Source organism: Pristis pectinata, chromosome 6, assembly GCF_009764475.1.
Source record: "Pristis pectinata isolate sPriPec2 chromosome 6, sPriPec2.1.pri, whole genome shotgun sequence".
NCBI classification, from domain to species: domain Eukaryota; kingdom Metazoa; phylum Chordata; class Chondrichthyes; order Rhinopristiformes; family Pristidae; genus Pristis; species Pristis pectinata.
Window position 1 is genome coordinate 64,814,562 of NC_067410.1, and position 24,024 is coordinate 64,838,585.

The 24,024-nt window shown below is 38.8% G+C and overlaps 1 protein-coding gene across 4 annotated transcripts in view; it reads left to right on the top strand.

Moving 5' to 3' along the window:
• The window catches only part of LOC127572107 (rho guanine nucleotide exchange factor 4-like), a 351,573-nt gene extending 329,035 nt beyond the window's left edge, over positions 1-22,538 (top strand). For all 4 annotated transcript variants that reach the window (XM_052018989.1, XM_052018990.1, XM_052018992.1 and 1 more), the window contains 4 exons: positions 2,489-2,620; positions 3,289-3,532; positions 5,405-5,482; positions 14,599-22,538. In XM_052018989.1, the coding sequence (XP_051874949.1) occupies positions 2,489-2,620; positions 3,289-3,532; positions 5,405-5,482; positions 14,599-14,759 (615 nt within the window). In that variant the 3' untranslated portion in view covers positions 14,760-22,538. The remainder of the gene's footprint in view (positions 1-2,488; positions 2,621-3,288; positions 3,533-5,404; positions 5,483-14,598) is intronic.
• The last annotated feature ends 1,486 nt before the right edge of the window (positions 22,539-24,024 follow it).

Consider the following 24,024-nt stretch of genomic DNA (forward strand, 5'->3'; position numbering starts at 1 on the left):
AAGGGACAGCTTGGCCTCCTCCTGTTCCTGTTTCTCATGCTCTTAGATATCACTATGATTTTCTACTATCTACCAAATTGTACAACACAAAATTCCTCAGATTATTTTGATGGAACCACCTGCACACCTCTGCACATCTGTGGGCTTGGCTGCTATGGGATGATTATAGTGTATAAAACAATGATTCCTTCCATTTGTCTGGTTTAAAACAGTTACAATATCTGATAATATTGCAATTTGGAAAAGGAAAGGATTTCTAAAGCTCCATCAAAATGAAGCTAACTATCATTAATATCAGATGGGAAAACTTGCCTTATCTTTCAAATCTTCTTCCTGTACACTTTGGCTAATGTTCCGACAAGGAGTGAGAATGCTTGTGATGTAAGTGTAAAGGAATACAGTCGCAGCACTGAAAATAGCCACTGTTTGACATGATTCCATATCATGTTGTCCTATATTATTTGTATGGTATGCTATTTTAAGGGTACTTGGGATATCTTCAGATCTTTTTAAACTATGAAAATGTTTTAATACTCCAGCTACAGTTTCACTAAGACCCTATATAATTCCAATAAGATGCCTTGACTCTTGTACTGAAATGCTCTTGCAATAACAGCCCACATACCATTTGTCTTCCTAATAATGTGCTATACCTGATGTGCAATAAGTTCTCATGTGCAGTAAATGCCTATAAGGTACACTGAAAGGTAGCAGTTGATGATAATTTAACAACTCAACAATAAGAGTACTGTAAGCTCTACTTATCAGCAAGTACATGACACAGCTAATGCCATCCAGAAATGGTGCAAGAAAGAATTTGAGACATTTCAGCCTGTAAATTAATTCCTGGTCACATAAGGTAGACCACACGCAGATTGTTTTGTGCTCTTATGTGTATACAGTGCTTAGTAACAGAAAACACAAGATCCAGTGAAATAGAAGCAGATGTCATCCCTTTGGCCCCTCATGCCTGCCACACCATTCAATGGGATCATGGCTGATCTTCTATTTTAGCACCATCTTCCTGTATTATCTCCAGATCCCTTGGTGCCCTTAATATTCAAAAATGAATTGTGTTGAATGTAATCAGCAAATGAGTCTCCATGGCTCTATGGGGGAGAGAATTCCAAAGACCAATTTCTGGGTGAAGAAATTTCTTCTTATCTGAGTTCTGAATGATTCTAGACATTCCTATTCAGTGAAAGTATTTTTCCTGTATCTACTACCTCATCTAAAATCCATAACATTGTTGTACGTTTCAGTGAGACCATCTTTCATTATTCTAAATTCCCAAGATCATAGACCTGGACTGCTTAATCCCTCCTCACAGGACAAACCTGCCATCTGAGGAATCAATCTGGTGAACCTTGATTGCATTCTTTCTAATGCAAGTATACCCTCCCTAGATACCAGACTAGCTTGAATATTCCAGGTGAGGTCTCACTAAGGCCCTATATTATTACAATAAGATGCCTTGATACTTGTACTCAAATTCCCTTGCAATGAGAGCTCACATACCATTTGCCTTCCCAATAACTTGCTGTACCTGCATGTTAACTTTCTTTGATTTTTGTTCAAGGATACCTAAGTCCCACAGAATACCAACACATTTCAGTCACTCACCATTTAAACAATACTCTTCAGTACTTTTTTTACTACCAAAGTTAAAGACTTCACATTATTTTAGTATTTTTAATGTGATGCAGTAGACTTCAGTTTTAATAGGTCTAGATGGAAAATATTGATTAGCTTGTAAGCAAAGTGCTCATTTTAACCAGCAGCTGAAGTTGTGACCATGGCAATATGAAAAACATAAGTACAGCCACTATAGCTGATGCCTGAAAATGGCTTCTGTGGATGGCTTCACAGAAAACCAGACCCTCTTACAATTTTTACAAGTATAAAATTAGTTTGTACACTCATGTTAAACTGTGATGTGACCTGCAGGACATTACTCTAGGTTTACATAGGCAGCTAAAGATTTGTACACGCCCTGACCCCGCACCACTTTTAAAATGGAGCACTACAAGAAATGTACAATTTGACCACCATTTAGCTCTTCAAGTCAAGTCAAGCTGAATTTTTTGTCATATGCACAAGTACGGTGAGGTACAAGTACAATGAAAAACTTACTTGCAGCAGCATCACAGGCATGTAGATTCAGGCAACACACAGAACATAATTTGTACATAAATTATACAAGACAGTGAAACAAAAATAAGAATGGCTGTGCAAAGCAAGACATTAATGCCAAAAAAAAACACAATAAGAGACAAATCCGTGGTAGTGCAAGAGGTGGTCCATAGAGTTCCATTGATGAGGTAGAATTAAGGTTGTGATTTTATATGATATACATTTCAGGAGACGCAAATACTAAGTGAGAGTTTACTTCAAATTTAGAGAAATTAACTTAATAGCTCCTAGAGACATAAGGAGCTCCAATGAACATATTAATTTTCTTCCTAAAGATCTTCTTTGTCCTTCTCAGGGTGAGGATGTTTTGGCACGAAGCTCAGAGCTTATCCATTCGGGTGAATTGACAAAGATTTCGCAGCCACAGGCCAAGAGTAAACAGCGAATCTTTTTCCTCTTTGACCATCAGGTGGTCTTTTGCAAAAAGGTAAAATCACTGTCAATGGATCCTTTGATATTCAAATGTTTTCTTGAATGTTTTTGATTACATCTCTTGAAGATTTTAATTGTCAAACCAGCAATCACCCAAACAAGTTTGGCTGTATTTTGTTATATTAATTGAGTTGAAATATTCAACCATGTCTCTAGCTGCCCAGATCCCATGCTCTGGAAATCCTTCCTCCTATCCACCTCCCTCTCCTCCTTTATGATCCATCTTAAATCTATCTCAAATAAGAACAGAAAATGATGGAAACGCTCAGCAGATCAGGCAACATTTTTGACCTGAAACCCTAACTCTGTTTCTCTTCCCACAGATGTGGCCTGCATTTTCCAATATTTTCTGTTTCATTTTAGATTTACAGTATCTGCAGTTTTTTTGTTGGTTTTCACTTAAAATCTACTTCATTGGCCAATTTTTCTGTCACTGTTTCAAATACCTTGAATTTCAAATACATGCAATTTAATGATTTTGCCTCTGTGAAATACGCTTGAGACAGTTTCTCTAAATGTTTTCTTTCAAAATTAAATTTACTGTTACTAATATAGTAGAAGAAAGTGGACTAGTGTGATGGTCAAAAGAGTTGGAAATTTATTTTGATGTAATTGATCAATATCTGCTAGATTGTGAAATTTGTTTTGGGTCACTTTTTATAGGACCTTCTACGTCGTGACATCCTGTACTATAAAAGCAGGATCGATACGGACAGCATGGAAGTGGTGGATGTAGAAGATGGGAAGGACAAAGACTTTAACATCAGTGTAAAGAATGCTTTCAAACTCCAAAACAAATTCACAAATGAGATCCATCTATTCTGTGCGAAGAAGTCCTCAGTGAAACAACGGTGGCTTCAGGCCTTTGAAAATGAAAGAAAACAGGTCCAACTGGACAAGGAGACAGGTAGGTATCCTAATGATAAGCAGTTTAAAATGGATGAAATACATTAAAATGGCATATGTTGGGGAAAAAAAATTCTTCCATCATTACGTGACCTTACAAAGTCAGATTATGCAAAATGCAACTTTGCCATATTAATGATGCCAGGCAGTTCCCTGCCTCCATTCAGGATATTAGACCCCATTCCATATCCATTATCATGTTTCATACCTAACATTGGTTGATGCTCAGTATTCTTCACTTACTTATGCCCTTTCTCATAATCAGTTGCTGTTGTTTGAAGTGCAATGTAAGTGACGCTCAACAATTATGTAGGCTTTCCTGTATGCATTATTGCCTAAGACAGTTTGAGAACTGTCTCAATTTCCTTATCTCAGCCTTTTCAATCAACCCACTTACACAATTCCAGCTCATGATTCTTCATGACTTCTTCACAGCTATGGGATTTGCTAACTCACAACTTCTACACAACCTTTAATGTCCTTGTCTCCATTCAAGCCATTAGCCTCTTCCATACTGGTACGTCCCTCATCTTTGTTTTCTTAAATTCGAAGATCATAAGTTCAAAGATGTTTGGTGAAAATTTGGTGAACATTAACAGGTCCTGCTGCCATAGCCAAAACAGATTATTCTTCTGAAGTTAGCCAGGAAGGTAAGGATATTCCCTGGCTTCATCACCACACACCAGCTTCTTAAACCACCTTGACCTGCCTCTTGCACCCTCACCAAAAACATACGACAGGTTCATGGACTTTTGGTCACAAAGATTGCCTTTGTTGCTTCCTTCCCTTCCCTTTAGCCACTTGACCAAACTTCCCAATGCTCCCTGCTCCCTGTCCTAAAATTAAATCTTTCTCTGGAACCTATCCAAGCCAAACCTGATATCCTTAATGGTTTTCTCTCCTCAGGCATTGATCCTTGAACTTCCCTCAAGTCCACCTCAACTCCACTGCTCTTGCAAATTACCACCCAACTCCAAGCTGCCTTTTCCACCCAGAACTCATGAACATGTGGTCCTCTCTCAAATCAAAGCCTATCTTTCCTTGAATTCCAAATACGAATACTTCCAATCTGTTTCTAGCATGTATGCACAACTAAAAAGACCCTTATTGGAGCTATATTTGTGACGTGTGGTGAACTAAACCTCATTTTTCTTATCCTAGCAACAGTTTCTGACTGCTTCCTGTGTCTCCATTACTTTTTCTTCATTGTCCAGTAGGATGGAATGACTCTTCCTTGGTTTCATTCTTATTTATTAAACTATGGCCTAGAGGATCTTCCAATGGTTCCTCTTTGGAGTGGCCTTCTGATGGTACAAGTCATAAGTTTGGGATGTATAATTGAAGAAACCTAGGTGAGTAAGTGCAGTGGACTTTAGAGAAAGTATGCATTTCCTCCAAAGAATGCTATTGGTGAAGGGAATGAAATATTTAGGATGATGGATGCGATGCCAATCAAGCAGACTGTGTTGTACAGGATGGTGCTGAACTTTCTTGAGTGTTGTTAGATCCACACTTATTCAGAAAAATGTAGAGTATTCTATCACAATTGTTGATGCTGGGAATGCTTTGAGATATCCAGGGATGAGTCACCTGTAAGAGAAGTTTCTGACTTGCTCTTGCAGCCATATTACATATCGCTGCTCCATCACAATTGCATATTTTATGATCAGCACCATGCAGTCTTCCTAGTTCATCAAATTGCCATAGTAACGGAAAGGCTTCCTGCTCCATTTATGATGGGGCAATTTTTTTTTCTGGAATTAATATTGGAATGTGTACTTCAGGTTGTTTTCTCACCAAGAACAAATATATCTTGTTGCATTGGTGGGACCTTAAAATTGTGCTCATATATAATATTGTGTTCTTTCTCAAGGCTTTGCTATCACCGAAGTTCAAAAGAAGCAGGCCATGCTGAATGCAAGGAAATCACATCCAACTGGAAAGCCAAAAGGTGATTTTACTTCTCGCTTATAAAATCCCGGAACATGAAGTTGAACATATTATTTTGAATTGTATGATTTAAGAATTCATTGGAAATGCAATTTCTGGTAGTATTTATATATTATAATAACAAATCTTTTCTACATATAATAGAAAAATTGATCCAATCAGAAAAGAAAAAATTCAAGTGCAGAAATATTAGTTGTCTGGAGTGAAAAAATGATTTATGATTGCCAGAGATTTACTAATGTTGACAATTCAGCTGAGAAATTTAGGAAAACAACTTAGGGAAATAAGGAGGTGGGGAACTGGCACTGATAGGATTGCTCTCCTGAGAGCAGGCCGAGATCTGGTGGGCTGAATAACCTCTACCGGCGTGATAATCAGTAAGTAAATAACCAATCCCATGGCAACATTTTGAAAAAGAACTAGGATAATGATCTTAATTGCATGAGTTAAGAATCCATTCGGAATGCTGTTTATGATGCCATTTTTAAATTTTGAGAACGATTTCTCCCGGTGTCCTAGACAATGGTTATCACCCAACCAAGATTGCTAAAACTGATCTTATTGGTTTTTGTGGGATCTTGCTGTCTGTAACTTGCTGCATTTTGGTAGGAAGTATGAGGAGAGACAACATAACCTAAAGGATATTATTCTAAAAAGGGTGCAGGAACAGAAGGATCTGGGCATACGTAAGCACAAATAATTGAAAGTAGCAGGGCAGGCTGAGAAAGTGGTTAATAGGATATATACAATGTTGGGCTTTATCAACAGAGATATAGAATATAAAGGCAGGGAACTCGTACTGAACATTTGTAAAACGCTGATCTGACCTCAAATGGAGCGCTGTGTTCAACTCAGGGCACCACATTTTCGGAAGGATTTGAGGGCATGAGAGACAATCCATAAATTATTTCCAAGATTGATTCCTAGGATGAGGGTCCACAGTTACCAGGATAGATTAGAGAGGCTGAGATTGGTTTCTTTAGAGAAGAGAAGGCTGAGGGAGATCTGATAAAGTACATAAACTAACAAGGGTTGTGGACAGAGTTGATAGTGGGAGGATGTTCCCTTTAGTGAATGCGTAAAGGACCAAAGGGCACAGGTATAAATAAAGGAGAAGATGATTAAGAGTGACATAAGGAAAAGCCTTATTTACGCAGTGAGGTTGGAAGCTGGCCTGGACTCTCTGCAGATGTGGTGGAGACTGATTCCACTGTGGTCTTCAAGAGGCAATTGGATAAATATATGTTGAAGAAAAATTTGCAAGGTTACAGAGAAAGGGCTGTGTGTATGTGTGTGTGCGTGTGCATATGTGTGGAAGGAGTGGTGGAGAGGGACAGAACTAGTGAATTGCTCCGGTGAAGAGCTAGAACAGCATGAATAACCTCCTTCTGTGCTGTAATCATTCCATGATTCTGTATTTCCCGCATTTTAACAATGATTACACCTCAAATGTAGTTTGTTGACTGTAAAGATTTTTAGTTGTTGACATCGATATATAAAAGGGAGATCATTCTCCTTTACCGAACAGATGCAAGTTTAAAAAAATAAGCAATTCATTTTAGTGCTAAAAAGAACTTCCCAAGCCAGAAAATGCTTTCTTCACCAGAATGTGGTTGAAAATGCTCCTTAGTTGCAGTACCAATTACTATCATTGTGAATGTAGTTGGTGTACGGAATGGATAATGCATATGCCAGAAATTCAGTGGGAGCTCTGCCATTATTCCAGCTGTGAATTGAGAACTGGGGTCGTCTTCTCAGCTACATTAGTTTGTGGTGTCAAAAATATTAACCTCTATTTTATTACAGCATGTCCAAACTTGAAACGTCTTAGACATTACTGTCTCCACATTTTCAAGTTCTCACTAAAGCAGGAATCTTTTGTCATAATTTTCCATTTCACTTGAGTTTACTGAGCTTACCAATAGCATAGTCCAATCCACCTTGATTTTCAAGTTTATTAATCTATCAGTTAACAAAAAGGATTAAGAATATGCACTTATGTCATTTTTTAAAGGTAAATGATATCTGTTGGTTGATTAACAGCAACCAATGACAAATGTCAAACACAGAATCCTTGCGTTGAAAAACATTTAAAACAATTCTTTACTTTGTCTCACTTATGTAAATCCAGGGACAATTCTTGTGTTGACGATGCAATGAAACTGAGAATGGAACTTCGTGTGTCACTGTTCAGCTCCGTTGCATTACCGACAGAGTAAATGTCATTAATTTGATCACATTTGGCTGTATCTAGCTTGTTACATATTTATAATGGGCAGGGCCAATATCCCAGTAAGGCAGTTAATTTATAGGTAGTATAATCTGTACTCATGTCAGGTAAGTGCATCAACAAATAAGCAACATATACCTGTGCTGCAGATGGTGTATAATTTGTTTATGAAAAGGGACTCCATTTTCCTTTGATGTATGTGATTTACAATGTCAGCATTTACACAATATGTGCTTTGTCTGATATGTTTCAAATGCTACAGATCCTTCCTTATCATTCTTTCATCCTTTCTGAATTCGTGCACTTTTCAAAACAAGAGATTGTTGCTACTCGTGACTGTAATTTTATGTGTTCTATCTCTTTTTCTCCTTTTGTCTACTCACTCTTTTCTATCTTCACCCCTCTTTCTTGAACAAGATCTCCAGCAGCTGCTGAATGTGACCTCATCTCTGTCTCAGTCCACCACATGTCTGCATGAGCTTCCTCCCCAGCATCCAAAACACCCACCAGCTACTAAACTCGAGACACCACGGATGTCGCAGGCTCGTCTTCTGCTGCAGAAAGGGGGGGATGTGACCCCCAACATTTTACGTAGGGCAATGTCCTGGATGTCCACTCACAGCCGAGACCTGTTCCAATAATGCCAGATAAGGTGATCAGCCTGTTGCCCTTTGACTTTAACCAGCATAACTAACATGTGGTTGTGGTTACTTAAGAGATGCGAATGCAGTGAACATTGGCCTTCAGGTTAACAGGAATTTTTTTTAACCATTTAGTCATTTGTCATATGCATCCAATTTTGCTTAAACAAATAACTTCCTGAATGAAGTTGTATCGTTCTTTCACCAGGTAAATCCTTTAACAATTCGGGCACAGGCCAATGTCTAATTATACCCATATCTTCTACACAGAGGTCTCAAGACCTCTACCAGTCAATACGTCTTCATCAAAGAATCATCCAGCACAGAAATAGGCCATTCAGACCATTGTGCCTGTGTCAGTTCTTTGAAAGATCACAACATCTATGAAGTATCTAGACGAGCACTTGAATCACTAAGACACTGAAAGCTGAGGACTAGGTGCTAATAAATGGGATTAGTATAGATGGATGTTTGATGGTCAGCATGGACATGGTGGGCCAATGGCCCTGTTTCTGTTTTGTATGACTCAATGCTTCTACAGACTATCCAATTAACACTTCTCCTGTACTCCTTCTCAATAGATCTGCATTTTTTTTCAAGTTTATGCTGCTACCTCACTGCTCCAGGAACACAGGTTCAATCCTGACCTCAAGTGCTCTCTGTGCACATTTTGCATGTTCTTTCTGTAACTACCTCAGTTCTCTCTGTGTGCTCTGGTTTCCTCCAAAAAACGTTGGTAGATTAATTGGCTGCTGTAAATTACCCCTTCCTGAAGGTTAACAGCAAAAAGGATCAAAGGGGAGTCAAGAGGCATATGCGAGAGATAGTATGTTGCAGAGCCACAGGGATATAAGGAGAAGGGGGAATGGGATGGATGCACTGGGAGCTGGCATGGATATAATGGGCTGAATGTTGCTCTTCCATGTTGTTATATATGTATCTATCCAATTCCTTTATGGAAATAACAGTAAATCAGCTTCCATCTGCATTCTAGATTACATTGTACAAAACATTATTGAAACTATAACTCAGCACAACCTTGAAAAAATACTTAAAAGATGACCTGCAAAGATCACCCCTTTCCTAGAGTCCCATTTTGAACTTGACATAATTTGCTTTCTCCCTGAAATACATAGTCAAGAACCTTCCAATCAAGAAGTGTCTCTGATGCCAATAATATGAATGTTGACCCATCTGGACCAAACGAGGTGTGGACTTTCAAGGACAAATTTGGTGATTAACCATGACATGTATACACCGAACCTTAGAATTCTCACATGAGAATTTGATTACTTGAATTGAAAATCTTTCAATTTAAGTTGGGGTGTAGCAGAGGTGGTTGCCAGTAGATTAATCCCTTATTGCAGAATACAGGCTGAATTCCTCTTAACTTAGTAGTAGGAAAATACAGCTAAGTTTATAACCAACAGTCCATTCGGTACTGCCTGTTTCACAACTCCTGAGCTGAGAATTTCTTCTAGTGTGTCATTACTCTCTGTCAAATTCTACATGTTTATGAATTAAGATAGTCATTTCCAGCACTTTTTTTTCCACCACACGGCCAACCCTTTCAATTGTCACAAATTATTGATGACCAAACACTTGTCCACACTCACCCAACCACAACAACTTCCAATTGTGTAGGACCTTTAATGTTGCAAAACTGTCCTCAAAGCACTTTACAGGAAAAGAAGAGCTGGTGATGATTAACATTATATAAAGTAAGATGACTAACATGAGTGTCTTAAAGATTTAAGGATGGAATTGTAATGAACCTTGGAAGCAGCAGGCATGGTTCACATTGACCACAATTACATTAAGAGACGTTCAAGATGCAGGATGGGAAATGTGCAGAAAACTCACTTTGTAATTAAAGACATAAAGAGCTGCAAGACCACAGAGAGATTTGCAAGCAGAAAGAATAATTTTAAAGTTAAGGCCTTGCTCTGCTGGAAGCCAGTGTTGATCAACATCTCCAGTGTTGGATGAGCAGGACAATGTAAATTCTGACACGGGCAACAGAATCTTAGATGACCTCCAATCTATGGAGAGTTGAATGAGAGAGACCAGCTTGTAGAGTATTGGAATGGTCAAGTTTAGAGATAACAGAGACATTGATGAAGGTTTCAACAGTGAATAAGCTGAGTCTGGGGCAGAGTTAGGTAATATTATGAAGATAGAAGTAGCTGGTATTGGTGCTAGCATGCATGTGACATCCATAACTCAACAAAGGATCAGACTTGCCCCAAAGTTGTGATAACCTGGTTTAGCTTCAGACAGTTGCCAGGGAAAGGAATAGAGTCAGATCTAGGAAATAGAATTACAAGTGGGGACAGAAGACAAGGATTTTAGAACTAGGCCACGGCAGTTCTATCTGCATGAATAATGGTGGAGAACACAAGAAATGCAAGAGTTGGCCAGTTGGCTCTCAAGGTTGCTCAATTGAATAAGATCATGGCTGAGATTGAGATCAAGTCTTCTCTCCTACCTAAAGCCCATAACCCTTGATTCCTCTGTGATCCAAAACCCTGTCCCTCACACCCTTTGACTATCTGCAGCCCTCTGAGATAGAGAACTTAAACACTGGAGGAGATTGGTGTGGCCAACCTTGTCAAAGGCTACAGACAAATCAAGATGAATAAGGAAAGAGAGGTGACTATAGTTACAGTCACATAAGATGTCATTAGTGGCTTTGATCAGAACTATGGAAGAGGTAAAACTTAATTGAAGGAATCCACAAAAGGAACTCTGGGCAAGGTGGCACTGCCTTTGGTCCATGCCAGCGCTGGGAACTTATGTGGGAAACTTATTGAAGTTTCTGCATTAACATGAGCCATCTCAGCCATCTGAGCAGAAAATGCTGTAAGTGTTTAGCAGGGTATGCTGGGTATTTCAAGCATCATCTGTTTTTATTTCAGTTTTCTAGCATTTTGGTTTTGAATTAATAAAAGTGCAATGTTGGGTTATATTAACATATTGATAATAAATTTTCCAAACAGATAAATAATCAATGCAGTAAAGGAGATCATAGAAAAGTTGGCCAATAATGGGCTAAATAGCATTCATCAGACTGGTTCCTGGGATGGTGTTTGCTCTATGAGATGAGATTGAATAGACTAGGCCTAGATTTTCTACATTTTAGAAGACTGAGAGGTGACCTCATTGAAACTTAGAAAATTATTATAGGGCTCCACATGGTAGATATGGGAAGGATACTGCTCTAACTGAGGAATCTCAAATCTAGAGGTCACAGCCTCAAAACAAAGGGTAGGTTATTTCATACTAACCTAATGAAAACATTGTAAGTCAGCGGGTGGCGAACCTTTGGAATTCTGTACCCTGGAGGGCTTCAGAGGTTCAATCTGTGAGTCTTTCAAAACAGAGATCGATAGATTTCTGGATATTGAGGGATATGGAGATAGCGGAGGAAAGTGCTGCTGAGTTACAAGATCAGCGATGATCTTGATGAATGACAGAGGACGTTTAAAGGGCCAAAAGTCTTACTCCTGCTCCTATTTCTTATGTTCTTATGTAATCCTACATAGAAACACCCTACAATAAACACAATACCCCTTCAACTCCAATAGAACTGGCAGCTATGTTTGTAAGAGCTATCTTGACCAATAATCCATCTTGGATTCCATAGATCTGAAAGTAAGTGCACAGTATAGGTTCTGCTGTTGAAACAGGTAATGGAAATGAGGAACAAATTTTGTATCTTTTGAGTTCTGCATGTTTAGTTTCACAACAATTGAAACTATATAAATAGAGTGGGGTTGCCCCATGATGGAAGATCAACTATGATTGGCCGATACTCAGTGGAGTTTATTGAAAGTAACATAAGATTCTGAGAGGATTTGACAGGTGGACGTCAATAGTGGTTCCCACTAGCTGGAGTTCAAATATCAGGGGAATGTCTCTGGATAAAGGGGTTGCCCATTTGAGATGAGGTGTATTTTCTTTAAGCAGTAGGCTGTGAATCTTTTACAATTCTCTTTCTCTGAGGCTCGTGGATGGTTAGTTGCTGAGTGCGTTCAAAGCTGAGACAAATAGAATTTTGGACACAACAAATGGAGTTTGGGTAGGGTGGTGGAGTTGAGGCACTAAATCAGCCTTGATCTCACTGAATGTCTGCTCCTTCTTCTGTTTCTTATGGAACAGAGTTGTACATGAATTTAAAACAGCATCATAGGGGTAATCATTAAGCACTAAATATGCAGAGATTTTGGCAAACTGCAGAACTACATTTCCTGGTCCTTAATAAATTGATTTATATGCCATAATTAAAGTGTGCAATTTATAAACTGCTATTTACTCTCTCACAGTACCATTTATTACTTACTACATGTCATGCTGTCAGTTGGAAAGAGAGTTTTATTATTTGCTTGAACCAACTCAACAAAATTATAATAGGGCAGAGGTAGCAACTGCTTCTGTTAAAAGTGATGTCTTCACAGCCAGCTTAGACCCTTTTGACATGAGATTGAGTAATTACAGAGCAGGTCCTTTACACGTTTGTTCATGAGCCCCAAATCATTCTGGATTGAATGTAAGATAAGATAACATAAGATAAAATTTCTTTATTAGTCACATGTACATCGAAACACACAGTGAAATACATCTTTTTGTGTAGTGTTCTGGGGGCCGCCCGCAAGTGTCGCCATGCTTCCGGCACCAACATAGCATGCTCACAACTTCCTAACCCGTACATCTTTGGAATGTGGGAGAAACCGGAACACCCGGAGGAAATCCACGCAGACACGGGGAGAACGTACAAACTCCTTACAGACAGCGGCCAGATTTGAACCTGGGTCACTGGTGCTGTAAAGCCTTACGCTAACCACTACACTACCATGCCTACGTATAACTACCCTGCCTACATCGCCTGTGTACAAGAATCTATAATGTTTTTGAAAGACAATGTAGAGAAGAATTCAGGCAGAAGTCCTGATCCCATCTTCTGGACTGAGTGATGCCAAGCTGAACTTTAAAACCTTGATGTTCTGCTTGATCCTCAACTGAGTTTCAAATGTTTCAGAGTGGTTCAGCATTATCACCAGTGATTTCCACCTCTGATCTACCTCAAATTTCTACCTATACATCACTCCCATTACACCGTGTCTTTGTTATGTCCAGAGTGATTATCTTACTCTGCATAAACCTATTGTCAGCCAGCTTTTAGTCATTGTATCCTATTCCACACAAAAAAACCCTCAACTAGTTCCTGTATTCTGGGCAAGCTCAATTAGTGCTTGGGCTTCACTAGATCAGCCACAAACTTCCCCTGGGGGTTTTGTTTCATCCTCCTTTGTACAGCTCTCTCCTCTCCACCTCCTTCATCTGGGGTTATTTGCTAAACTAAAAGTTCCTTTATGTAGAAGTGGAGGAGACAAAAATGGCAAGAAAAAATTAATCTGATGGAGCAAGATACTAGAAAATATTATTGCAGTACACGTCAAGTTTAAGACAGTAAGACAACTAACAAACCTCCTTTGGCAGCATTCTTGAGAACTCTAGGATCAAAAAGGCTGTTGTTAGGGTAAATTACTACTCTAGTTTCCTCGTTAGTGTAAATGGATGCTTGATGGTTAGCACGGACTTGGTGGGCTGAAGGACCTGCTGTATTTTTGTAAGATTCTGAATCAATAACAAAGGAAAATTATGTCTTTAGTATGATCCAAATGACGTCCATAATGTATATTTTGGGTACTCTCTGCGCTTTGGTGGAAAAAAGTACAGCAGCAGAGTGTTTTTATAGATGGTGAGAGATTGAAAGATGTTGTTGCCCTTGTACATGAACCAAGGAAAAGTAAACTGTGCTGACAGAATTACACAGAAGTGAGAAGGAAGCCCAGAAGCACCAGTATAGACCAGTTGGATCAAATGATCTATTTTTACTCTATAAATTTTAAACAAATACAAATTCTAATTCTATCCAGTTCATACAAGTGTGATAACACATTTACCAATGCCATTTTCCAAGAGACAACATTCATTACATTTTTTCCGGAAAATAAATGTTAATCCTTAAATTCATTCATTGACTTCAGGGAATGTTAATTAACTAATCTCAGTTGTGGATAATCCAGGGACAAGTAGAACAGAGCATGGTTGAACCTTTCTCAACCATGGACTAGAGAGAGAGACATGTATAAAGAAACAGTTTGCCCTTGAATTGAGGATTAGGTGCATTTGCATATGCTCCACTGTGTGAATTCTAACCACCACCTCTCCTTCTTTCTTCAGCTGTAACAAGGCCTTACTATGACTTTCTGACATTGCGGCAGAAACATCCGATGCTGCCTTCAACCATTCCCCAGCAGCAGGTGTACATGTTGGCCGAGCCCAAGCGCAAACCATCCAACTTCTGGCAGAACATCGGGAGACTGACGCCATTCAAGAAGTGAAAGAACAGCTTTGTGAAGATGACTTAAGGCCTTTCCAAGGGAGCACTTTAGCAACCAGTTGCAATCAGAATGAATGAATGCTCTGTGCGTGTTCGGGTGTGTATATAAATGCCAACGCAGGCTATACTCCTAAATGTTGGCAACCTCCTCACTGGGAAAAGATGGCATTTCCATCATCCAGTGACTTTTCTGGTCAGACAACTTTATGATAATCTGACCATCAACAGTGCCAGTTAAAGAGCTGCCTAAGTGTATGTTTACGTCGGCAACAACAGTCAAGCTCAACATTCTCTGAATTCCACAACACAAGGTTTTTCCTTTCTATTTTAAATCGGAAGAATCATAAACTTTTGAAGAGGGAAGCTGCATCTTTACAAAGGATATAGATTTCTATTGAGCAGTTTGCTGTATTTGTAAAGGTATGCAAGCATTAAGCAACAGCAGAACTGTACTGTGAACAAACAACTTTCCACAGACCTCCATTGCTGCATTTTAGCCTTCCTCCGTGCTTTCACTGGAATGAAACACTGTGTGTGCCTACGTGCAAGGGATGCAAATTATTATTTAAAACACTTGGTGAATTTGAACCGAGTTATTTTGAAATCTTTTTGCCAATTATTTTTAGTGAGGGCAATGCCAGTCTAATTGTGCAAGAATGAATTATTTCGAGCTCCTGGATTGTAAACAGTGCTGCCTGTTGCTGAGCTCCTGTCGGAGTTTGTGCCAGTAATGAGAAATAGAGGCAGCAGCTACAATGAAACTATAGGTCTACAATCAATGTTTTCACCTCTGGTGCCCGGAGTTTAACCCAACGTAAGCAGATGGGAAAAAGAGTTTTGTTCTTCATGCATTCATGGGATCTTAAATAAAACTAGGTCGCGTCGTGAGGTCGACGCTGCACTCACAGTTGGCATGGAAATAATAGTGAATAGTCACATCCTCAAGTCTTTACAGTATTACCTTAATAGCAAGATAGAAAAAGGTTAAATTCAATCAGTGTATAGGAGGAAAGAGTGACACGCCAAGTTATCATGTCCTAATGTTTATAAATGAGTTGTGTAAATATTAACAAAATGATTTATTTATGTATATTGAATTCATTGTACTTGTACTTACTGTTTGGCTTCTCCACATCCTTTCCAGTACAAATGCCTTATTAAGGAATGCACTTACCCAGTTGCTTATTTCTTCCTGTCCTGTCCCCTCCCCCAGTGTAGAAGTGATTTTACTTCAAAATTTCTTTGACGGGGAAATTTAAAAAGGTCCTTTTGTGAAAACTAATGATTATAGTTGTTTGTTTTAATGCAGACTGGATCAGATGCTGCTTTTCCAGTTTTACAACCCACCTGCTCCCTAGATTTCAAGACAATTTTACAAAAAGGAAACTAATAATTTGCAGGACAAGTTATCAATTCAGACTGTATATATGAAGAACAAACATACATGGTGGAACATAATTGGGTATGTTGAGCAATTGGTCACCATCCCAAACTGAGATGATACCTGGGCTTTCAGTGAACCTGTATGTAAGCCAGCATTAAAAAACAAGAAGATTAACACAAAAATCTACGCTTGCTCCTATTATTTTCCATTAGTTCTTGCCAGCCCAGCAAAGTAATTGTTAAGCTATGATGAAAGGAATACATGGTTAGAAATCAGTACAATAGATGTAGTGCCACAAAAAAAATTATCGAAGCAGATTCTATTTAAAGGGAGGAAAAATTAAATGAAATAATTACCCACATAATTAACCTCCCTTCTTTCAGTAGGAAAATAACATATTGCACCTCCACCCTCCTGATTAAAAGTTTTATGGTTAAGTCACTCTTATTCCCTTTCTGCGTAGTTGCTTTGATTAGCAATACAAGTAATGGGCTCAGCAATTTTATAATAGACAGAAGCTGTGGAATCTTGAGGGAAAAACTAAATCATTAGAGAAATAGCCCTTATCAGTCCTTGACCTGAAACAGTAGCTTGGTTTCTGTGCTCACAGATGCTATTGGACCTGCTGAACATCTTCAACATTTTCTATTTTTCTATTTTTATTTCTGATTTCAAGCCTGCCCAAATTTTTACTTTTCCCCAGATCGTGCCATTTACAGGCCCTCTCATTTACACATGAGGTCAATCACCTGTAAACAAGTCACTGTATATTCCTTTCTCCTCCTTTAAAAGTTACTTACTCATCAATCTTTCTCTGCACTAAGTAGTTTTCATATTCCCAGTTACATTTTTCATATACATCTCAAATTTCTGTAATGTCTTGGGTTTGTGTCCTGCCTGTCGACACAATAGAAATGAGGTACAATTATTTAACAGAGCACAAAACAGAGAAGGAAAGAATAGAAAGTTCTTCTGTAACTAATTCCTTGTTTTTTTTAATTATTAAATGTAGGTATGTAAATATCTTTATTATTCAAACTTTTTATTTTATGTCCTTTTGGAGGCTGATCCCTGGTGAGTCTGTTTTGCTTTAAAGCTGCTCCAGTAAAGGATCCACCAACTAAAATAAAGGCACTTTAACATGACCAATAGAAACATCTTGGACGACAGACATACACTCCCATAAGTGCTCCCCCCTCAAGTGAGCTGTCAGTTTGGATTGTGTCCAGGAATATCCAATCCCCGAGCTGCAGGAAATGATGTCTATTTCTGACAAGGAAGATCCAATAGAGGTATTCCAATTTTTGCAAAGTTTTAGTAATGTAAATACAGGAAAATAATTTTCAGTACAATAAAGTTCATATAATAATGAGCATAAACTCATTATCACCAAAAATAGCAAAGGAAAAAGTTATGGCAAAGCTGCCTTATTAGGACATGGATTCAGGGAATTTCATCCCTGGTTACTAGCATAATACAACCGTGGCAGAGCAATGTACTCTTACCTATGGAATGAATTTCACTGGTGGAGTACAATATGTGAAGCCTATCATTCAGCACATTTAGCAGCCAGGAATGAAATTCTAGATGTTAATGTCTTTTTAGAAGCAGTATTGAAAGCAGAAATAATCATTGTTTTTGAAAGGGAAGCGAATAAATATTTGAAAGAGGTGGAAGAAAAGAAAGGAGCCAAAGTGAAGAGCTTTATCAGGGCACCAGAACAGACATTGTGGGCTTATGATACCTCGTCTGACCTGCAGTGATTCCAGGAGGGGTTGAAACAACATCAGTGTTACTTGAGTGTGAGGAGGAACTACAAATACAAAATATTGGTCCCAAGTAAAAGGAAAGGAAGTTACAGCTACATCCACAATGTTAAAGTTTGGAAGGAGGAAGAATGATATATCCCATTCCTCATTTAATTTATTCTTGCTTGTAGTCATTCAGTTTTGTAAACTAACAATTCAACAGTTCTGCATTTTTTTCATTCAGTTTAGTTCGTTCCACTCAGTTACTTTCATTGCTGCTTCTGCAGTCTGACAGTTGTAGTGGTCACCACTCAGCTTTTAGCCAGTTAATCTAGTTTAAGGTCAAACCACTTGATGAATGACCAACAGAAGTTTTCACTTCACCATCCAGACTTGAAATAGGACATGCAGATCAGATGCCTCTATTGAATTTTCATTGACTTGAAGGAAATAAAATTGGGCATATTGAGAACCAAGTAGCAACTTGTAAATGTTCTAAAACTACACAACAAAAGTCTAATTTTGTTTTGGAACCTTGAGAAATCCTTCAACCATGGCCAAAGTAAACATAGAAATTGTTCTTGTGTTCACAGTTTAATATCTCCATTGAAGAACCCAAATACAGATTGAGTGACCAATCTATAGAACACCTCCATTAAGTTCACAAAGCTTGAGCTTCCAGTTACCTGTCACTTTAACTCTCTGATCACTCGCACTCTGATCCTTCTGCCTTAGGCTTCCTATAGTGTGCCAGCAAAGCTCAATGTGAGCTCAAGGAAAGGCACCTTATTTTCTCTCTTGATGCTTTATAACCTTCCCAACTCAATATCGAATTCAACAGTATCATACAATCAGCCACTCCAATCTTCTACATGTGTTTTCAGTATGAGTTTGTTTTTTTTATTGTCTCTCGTCCTCAGGTAGTTTTGGATTTGTCTCCTATGTACACCTGTAGATATCGCTATTGAAATTCAGACTCAGTGACAATGAAGGAAGAGTGATTTATTCCTGAAGAGTGGCAAGGAGGAATACCTGTGGCTGGTGGTACTCACATGCACCTTTTGCCCTTGCCTTTCTTGGTGACAGGGATGTGAGTTTGGGAGGTGCTGTTGGGATACCCGGGGGGGAGTAACCACAGTGGATTTTGTAGATGGTACACACTACAGCCACTGGACACTGATGGGAATGAGGTTTATGGGTGATGGATGAGGTAGCAATTACACAGACTGTTTTGTCCTGAGTGATGTTGAGCTTCTTGAGTTTTGTTGGAACTGTACTCATCCACATAAATGAAGACTTTTCATCATACTCCTATCTTGTGCCTTGTAGATGATGGGAAGGGTTCAGGGTGCCAGGAGATGAGTCACTCACCACAGGATACCCAGTCTCTGACCTACTTCTGTGGCACAGAACTTCTGTGGTTGCCCTATTCAGTTTCTAGTCAATGGTGATCCCCAGGATATTGATGGTGAGGAGCTCAGTGATGATAATGCCATTTTTGAATGTTGGCAGGTTGTTAGAGTCTCTCTTGTTGGAGATGGTTATTGCCTGGCATATTTGAGGCTCAAACATTGCTTACCACTGATCAGCCCATGCCTGAATGCTTTCTGTCGTGCTGCATGCAAGCATGGACTGCCTCATTTGCTGAGGAGTTGCAAATGAAACTGAACATTGCACAATCATCTGTAAACATCCGCACTTTTGACATTATGACTTTGGAAGGTCATTGATGAAGCAGCTGAAAATGGTTAGGCCTACGACACTACTCTGAGAGACACCCGCAGTGATGTCCTGGGGCTGGAATAATTGACCTCCAACAATAACAACCATCTTCCCCTTATTTTACTCTAAACACTGCAGTGTTTTCCAATCAATGCTCTTTTCTAAGTTTTCTCAGGGCACCTTGATGCCCACTCAGTCAACTCAGGTTTGGAATTCAGTTCAGTTATCCATGTTTGGGTGAAGGCCGTGATGAGATCAGGAGACCTAACCCAAAGAGGGTATCAGGGAACAGGCTATTATTGAATAAATGTCACTTGATAGCACTATTAATGATGCCTTCCATCACTTTGCTCATGATTGAGATAAGAAAGATTGTATGGTAATTAGCTGAACTGAACTTGTCCATTTGTAAACAAGATATAACTCAGAAATGTTCACATTATTGGGCAGATTCCAGTGATGTGCCTGTACTGGAGTAGCTTGGCTAGAGGTGTGGCTATTTCGAATGCATGTCACTAAGAATTGTGATGAGATAACAGTATAAAAAAAATCATTGAAGTGCTGATGCATTTCACATTATTGCACAAAGCTCAGTCCAATTATTTTTCAGTAACATTTGGAGGGATAGTCCTCTAACTGGATGAGAGATGAGATGTGAATCTGCTTGCAGGCCATAAAGTGACTGAGTATTTTCTAAAGTAGCATCATTCAGCATTGAAAGAGCACTATCAATGGGGCATGTTTTCTCAGTCAAGGATGGTGTGAGGTGTTGTTATTTAGATAAAAGCCATTCAGATATTTAGCCAAACTGAATTTAATCAAAGATTTGATATTTAGATTGTTTGACTACAATTTATTGTACAGCACTAACTGCAATGTGGGATTTTAAATCTAGCGAGATTTCATTGTCTGTTACAAAATAATGTGCCTAGAAATTCCAGTGTACCCTGAAGGGTAAGCTGAAATGGTGTAGATGCAGTGAGGCAAGGTCTGCTTGTCACACTGTATTAAAGTTCAGTTGCAATGAGGCTTTCAGAGGAAGCTCATGTTTTGATTCAATATTGTGTCAGCTGTCCGAGGGAAATCAGCTGATCGGTGGGGAGACTGAGGGGTGTTTTGACCAGAGGTGGGGGATGCCAGTGGTGATTCAGGGCAGTGGGATGACCTGATGATTCATGGAGGACTTTCACTTACCTTCAGGCCTCCCAGGTCAGCTGCAAAGGATTGAGCTCCCCCCCATCTCCCCCCAGACAACACTGTATAAGTCCCCTGCAGTGGCCCAAAAGAGGTTTAGGCAGGGAATAACATCATTCCTCCGATCTGCTCTGATGTGGAAATCGCACCAGGCTTGTAATGATGACTTGTAACAGGAAGTGGCCGGCCATGTTTTTTTGATTGGTTGTTTCAACCAGAAGTACTTGCAATTTATTCTGGGTTAAAATGATTCTCAGCAAAACAATTCTAAAAAAGTGTTATCTGATCCAATTTCTAGGCAGCAGAATCTTGACATAATGTTTGTTACAAACAGATTCCGAGTTCCTCAACATATCCAGTTCCTTACTGCTGATTTCCCAAATATTTCTGGTGATGAGCTTTCTGCCACTACTTGTTATCCTTTGTGATTTATGGCAGTAACGTCCAGACTGATTTTGTTACTTTAAATACAGGATTAAACCACTGAATTTGACAATAAAACTGAAGATGCGTTTGAACTAGCTTTATTCAATGTGCTTTAAGGTGAAACAGCCAACTTAAAGTGGTTGACTTCAGATCACTTTAGGACTTCCTATAGTTTGTATGCGACTTGTGAAAGAGCCCACCATCATTAAAGCACTGCTTCTGACGTACAGCATTTGGCAGCTTAGGTGTTAAACCAGATCTTGACATGCCTTGGTAACAATCAAGCAGCACCATGTTGTTTTTATCTGTGGTATGTGTTTATATGTTTTGTAAATTCATGAAAAATTGAGGGAGTCAAGCTTCCTATTGGGCCTTTATTTGTGAGCAGCAGGAGTTGGTGATCGCCTGTCGAAGACAGAAGATATGATTAAATGTTCATACATATGGAGGAACTGCCTATTATTTTTGTCTGTGGCTTTGGAATAACTATCAGCACTACAATGTTTTAACAGTATTTTTAAAATCTGTGGCGTAGCTTTCAAATTACTACAGTACTAATATATTCAGCCCATTCACTGTCCCCAAGATAAGTTGTCATTTTTTGTACATACAACCCTCATGGTTTGTCAACCAATTTTGTAGCTCTTATGTTCCTGGAGAAATTAAGTTTATGGACTCAATTTTTGTTTCTTTGATGTGTGCTAAAAGCTTGTGATATGCAAGTAGAATTTACTGAAAATTACATGACAGTGTTTGTAAAAATTTTCTCTTTGTACGTGGATGGTTGTTTACATAAACACTTCAAGCACGATATGGGGAATAAAATGTTTTCATTGTGCCAAAAAAACTGCTTGATATTTAAAGCCTGTGTTTTATACAGTCCTGTGTTATACTGAGTATCATTTCAAAGTGGCCGAGAAATTGTCTCTGGAACTCAAAGTATTTACATTCACTATGTTTTTTTGTGAGAACTTCATTGGATGGAAAGAACCTCAAAGCAACAAATGCTGGAACTGTGTGGCAAGTCAGTCAACACATGAATCAGAACTGAAGGGTAATGTTTCAGAAATGATGATTATTTCCTCCCTCTTGATGTTAATGAATTCATATAAGTAAACACTACTAATTATTACTCACAATTATATTGGAGAAATTCAGTTGTGTTATTTTAAGTGAAATCTCAAACCCTTATAAGACCAGAAGACCGGTTTCTTGTCTTACAGAAAAATCTCATCATTCACAAATATTTCCCCTTGGGTGTTATATTTTTGCATTTTGAATGCTCCAAGCAATTATTTGCCCTTTGTTTTCCTTCCTGTTTCGTCAATCTAAATATTAGTCATTCTTCAAATAAAGATTACCTTTCTTTATATCTGTTTCAGGATGACAACTCATTCCTCTGAAATCATGCAAACTAGTCCTAACCCCAGCCTTCACTGATGCAATTTTCTGGGCTCCTCTTATTACTGTTCAATATAGTGTGGAAGAAAATTATAATGATTGGGATAATTCAATCAGGGTAACAAATTAATAATTATCTAAAAAAGGAATAGAGATGAAATATAAAGTCTTTTTAGACCAAGTCCGAGCAGTTAAAATCCATTGCCCACAGTTCCTGTGTCTTGTGGGAACTTGAAGGCAATGTGCTTGAGGACCATATGTGTAGGAATTGTCTCCAGGTGCTCAAATTCAAGCTCAAGGAGGGACATGTGGAGTCACTGTGGAGCATAAGGAGACAGAGTTGCCTTGACCATATATTTCAGGATAGTAGGTGTGAAGCCAACTGAAAGGGCAAGAGGAGGCAGGATTTACATGAAACTAGTACCCAGCATTAGAGGATGATTGTGTCTGATGGAGTCTAGTGAAAATATGGTACAATGGGTCAAAGAATTGCATGGCGATGCAGGGAGGGAGAAGTGGTAAATGAATGCTGTAGTGATAAGAGTTTCCATTATTAGGGTGAAGACAGGTGTTTCTGAAACCATCTGTGTGGTGCATTCTCTGCTGTCAAGTCAATGGGCATAATGAAGAAGGTGCAGCATATTCTGCAAGAGGGGAGGAGGGGGTGATCTTGTGTACACATAGGAACGAACAACATGGAGAGCATCTAGTGTCCAACTTACAGGAGCAAGGAAAGTTTGTTAAAAAGCAAGACATTGAACACTGTAATGCTACATGCCATCCAGAGTCAAAATAGGAAGACAAGGGAGAAAAAGATATATCTAAGTACAGGAATTTGAGACAGTTTTCTATACTCCTTTGCAACAAATTGTCTTCTATTCAGCCACAATTGTAAGAAATTCCAAACTACTTACCAACTCATTGTGTTTTGGCACTGCAGCATGTGCAAAGATTAGAACAATAAAATATCATGTAACTTCCATCTCTGAAGTAGTGTTGGGAAGAGGGATGGAAAATAATTTACTGAATCTATGCCCTCAATGCACAAACTTCCCCACAGGCAACAGGATTTGGAAATTGCAATTTTCCCATTGGTCAAAGTATCACAAGCTGCAGATGACTGAACTTCTAATTTGAGGCTCCAATCTGGAAATACTGTCTAGTTAAATTGCCCGTATTGTGGTTCCTAAGAAAATTGCTTACGGTTGGATCTCATGTTCATGTAGTTACGCACTATTTGTGCACATTCGCCAAAAAGAGGCAAGTCCATCATGAAAACAGATTTGAAGATAAAATACTGTATATGTAGCTCTCAGGAGTAAGGAGCTTATCATTAGATGATAAGAATAAGTACCCCATGGATTTTTCTGTGGTAGTACTGAAACACACTG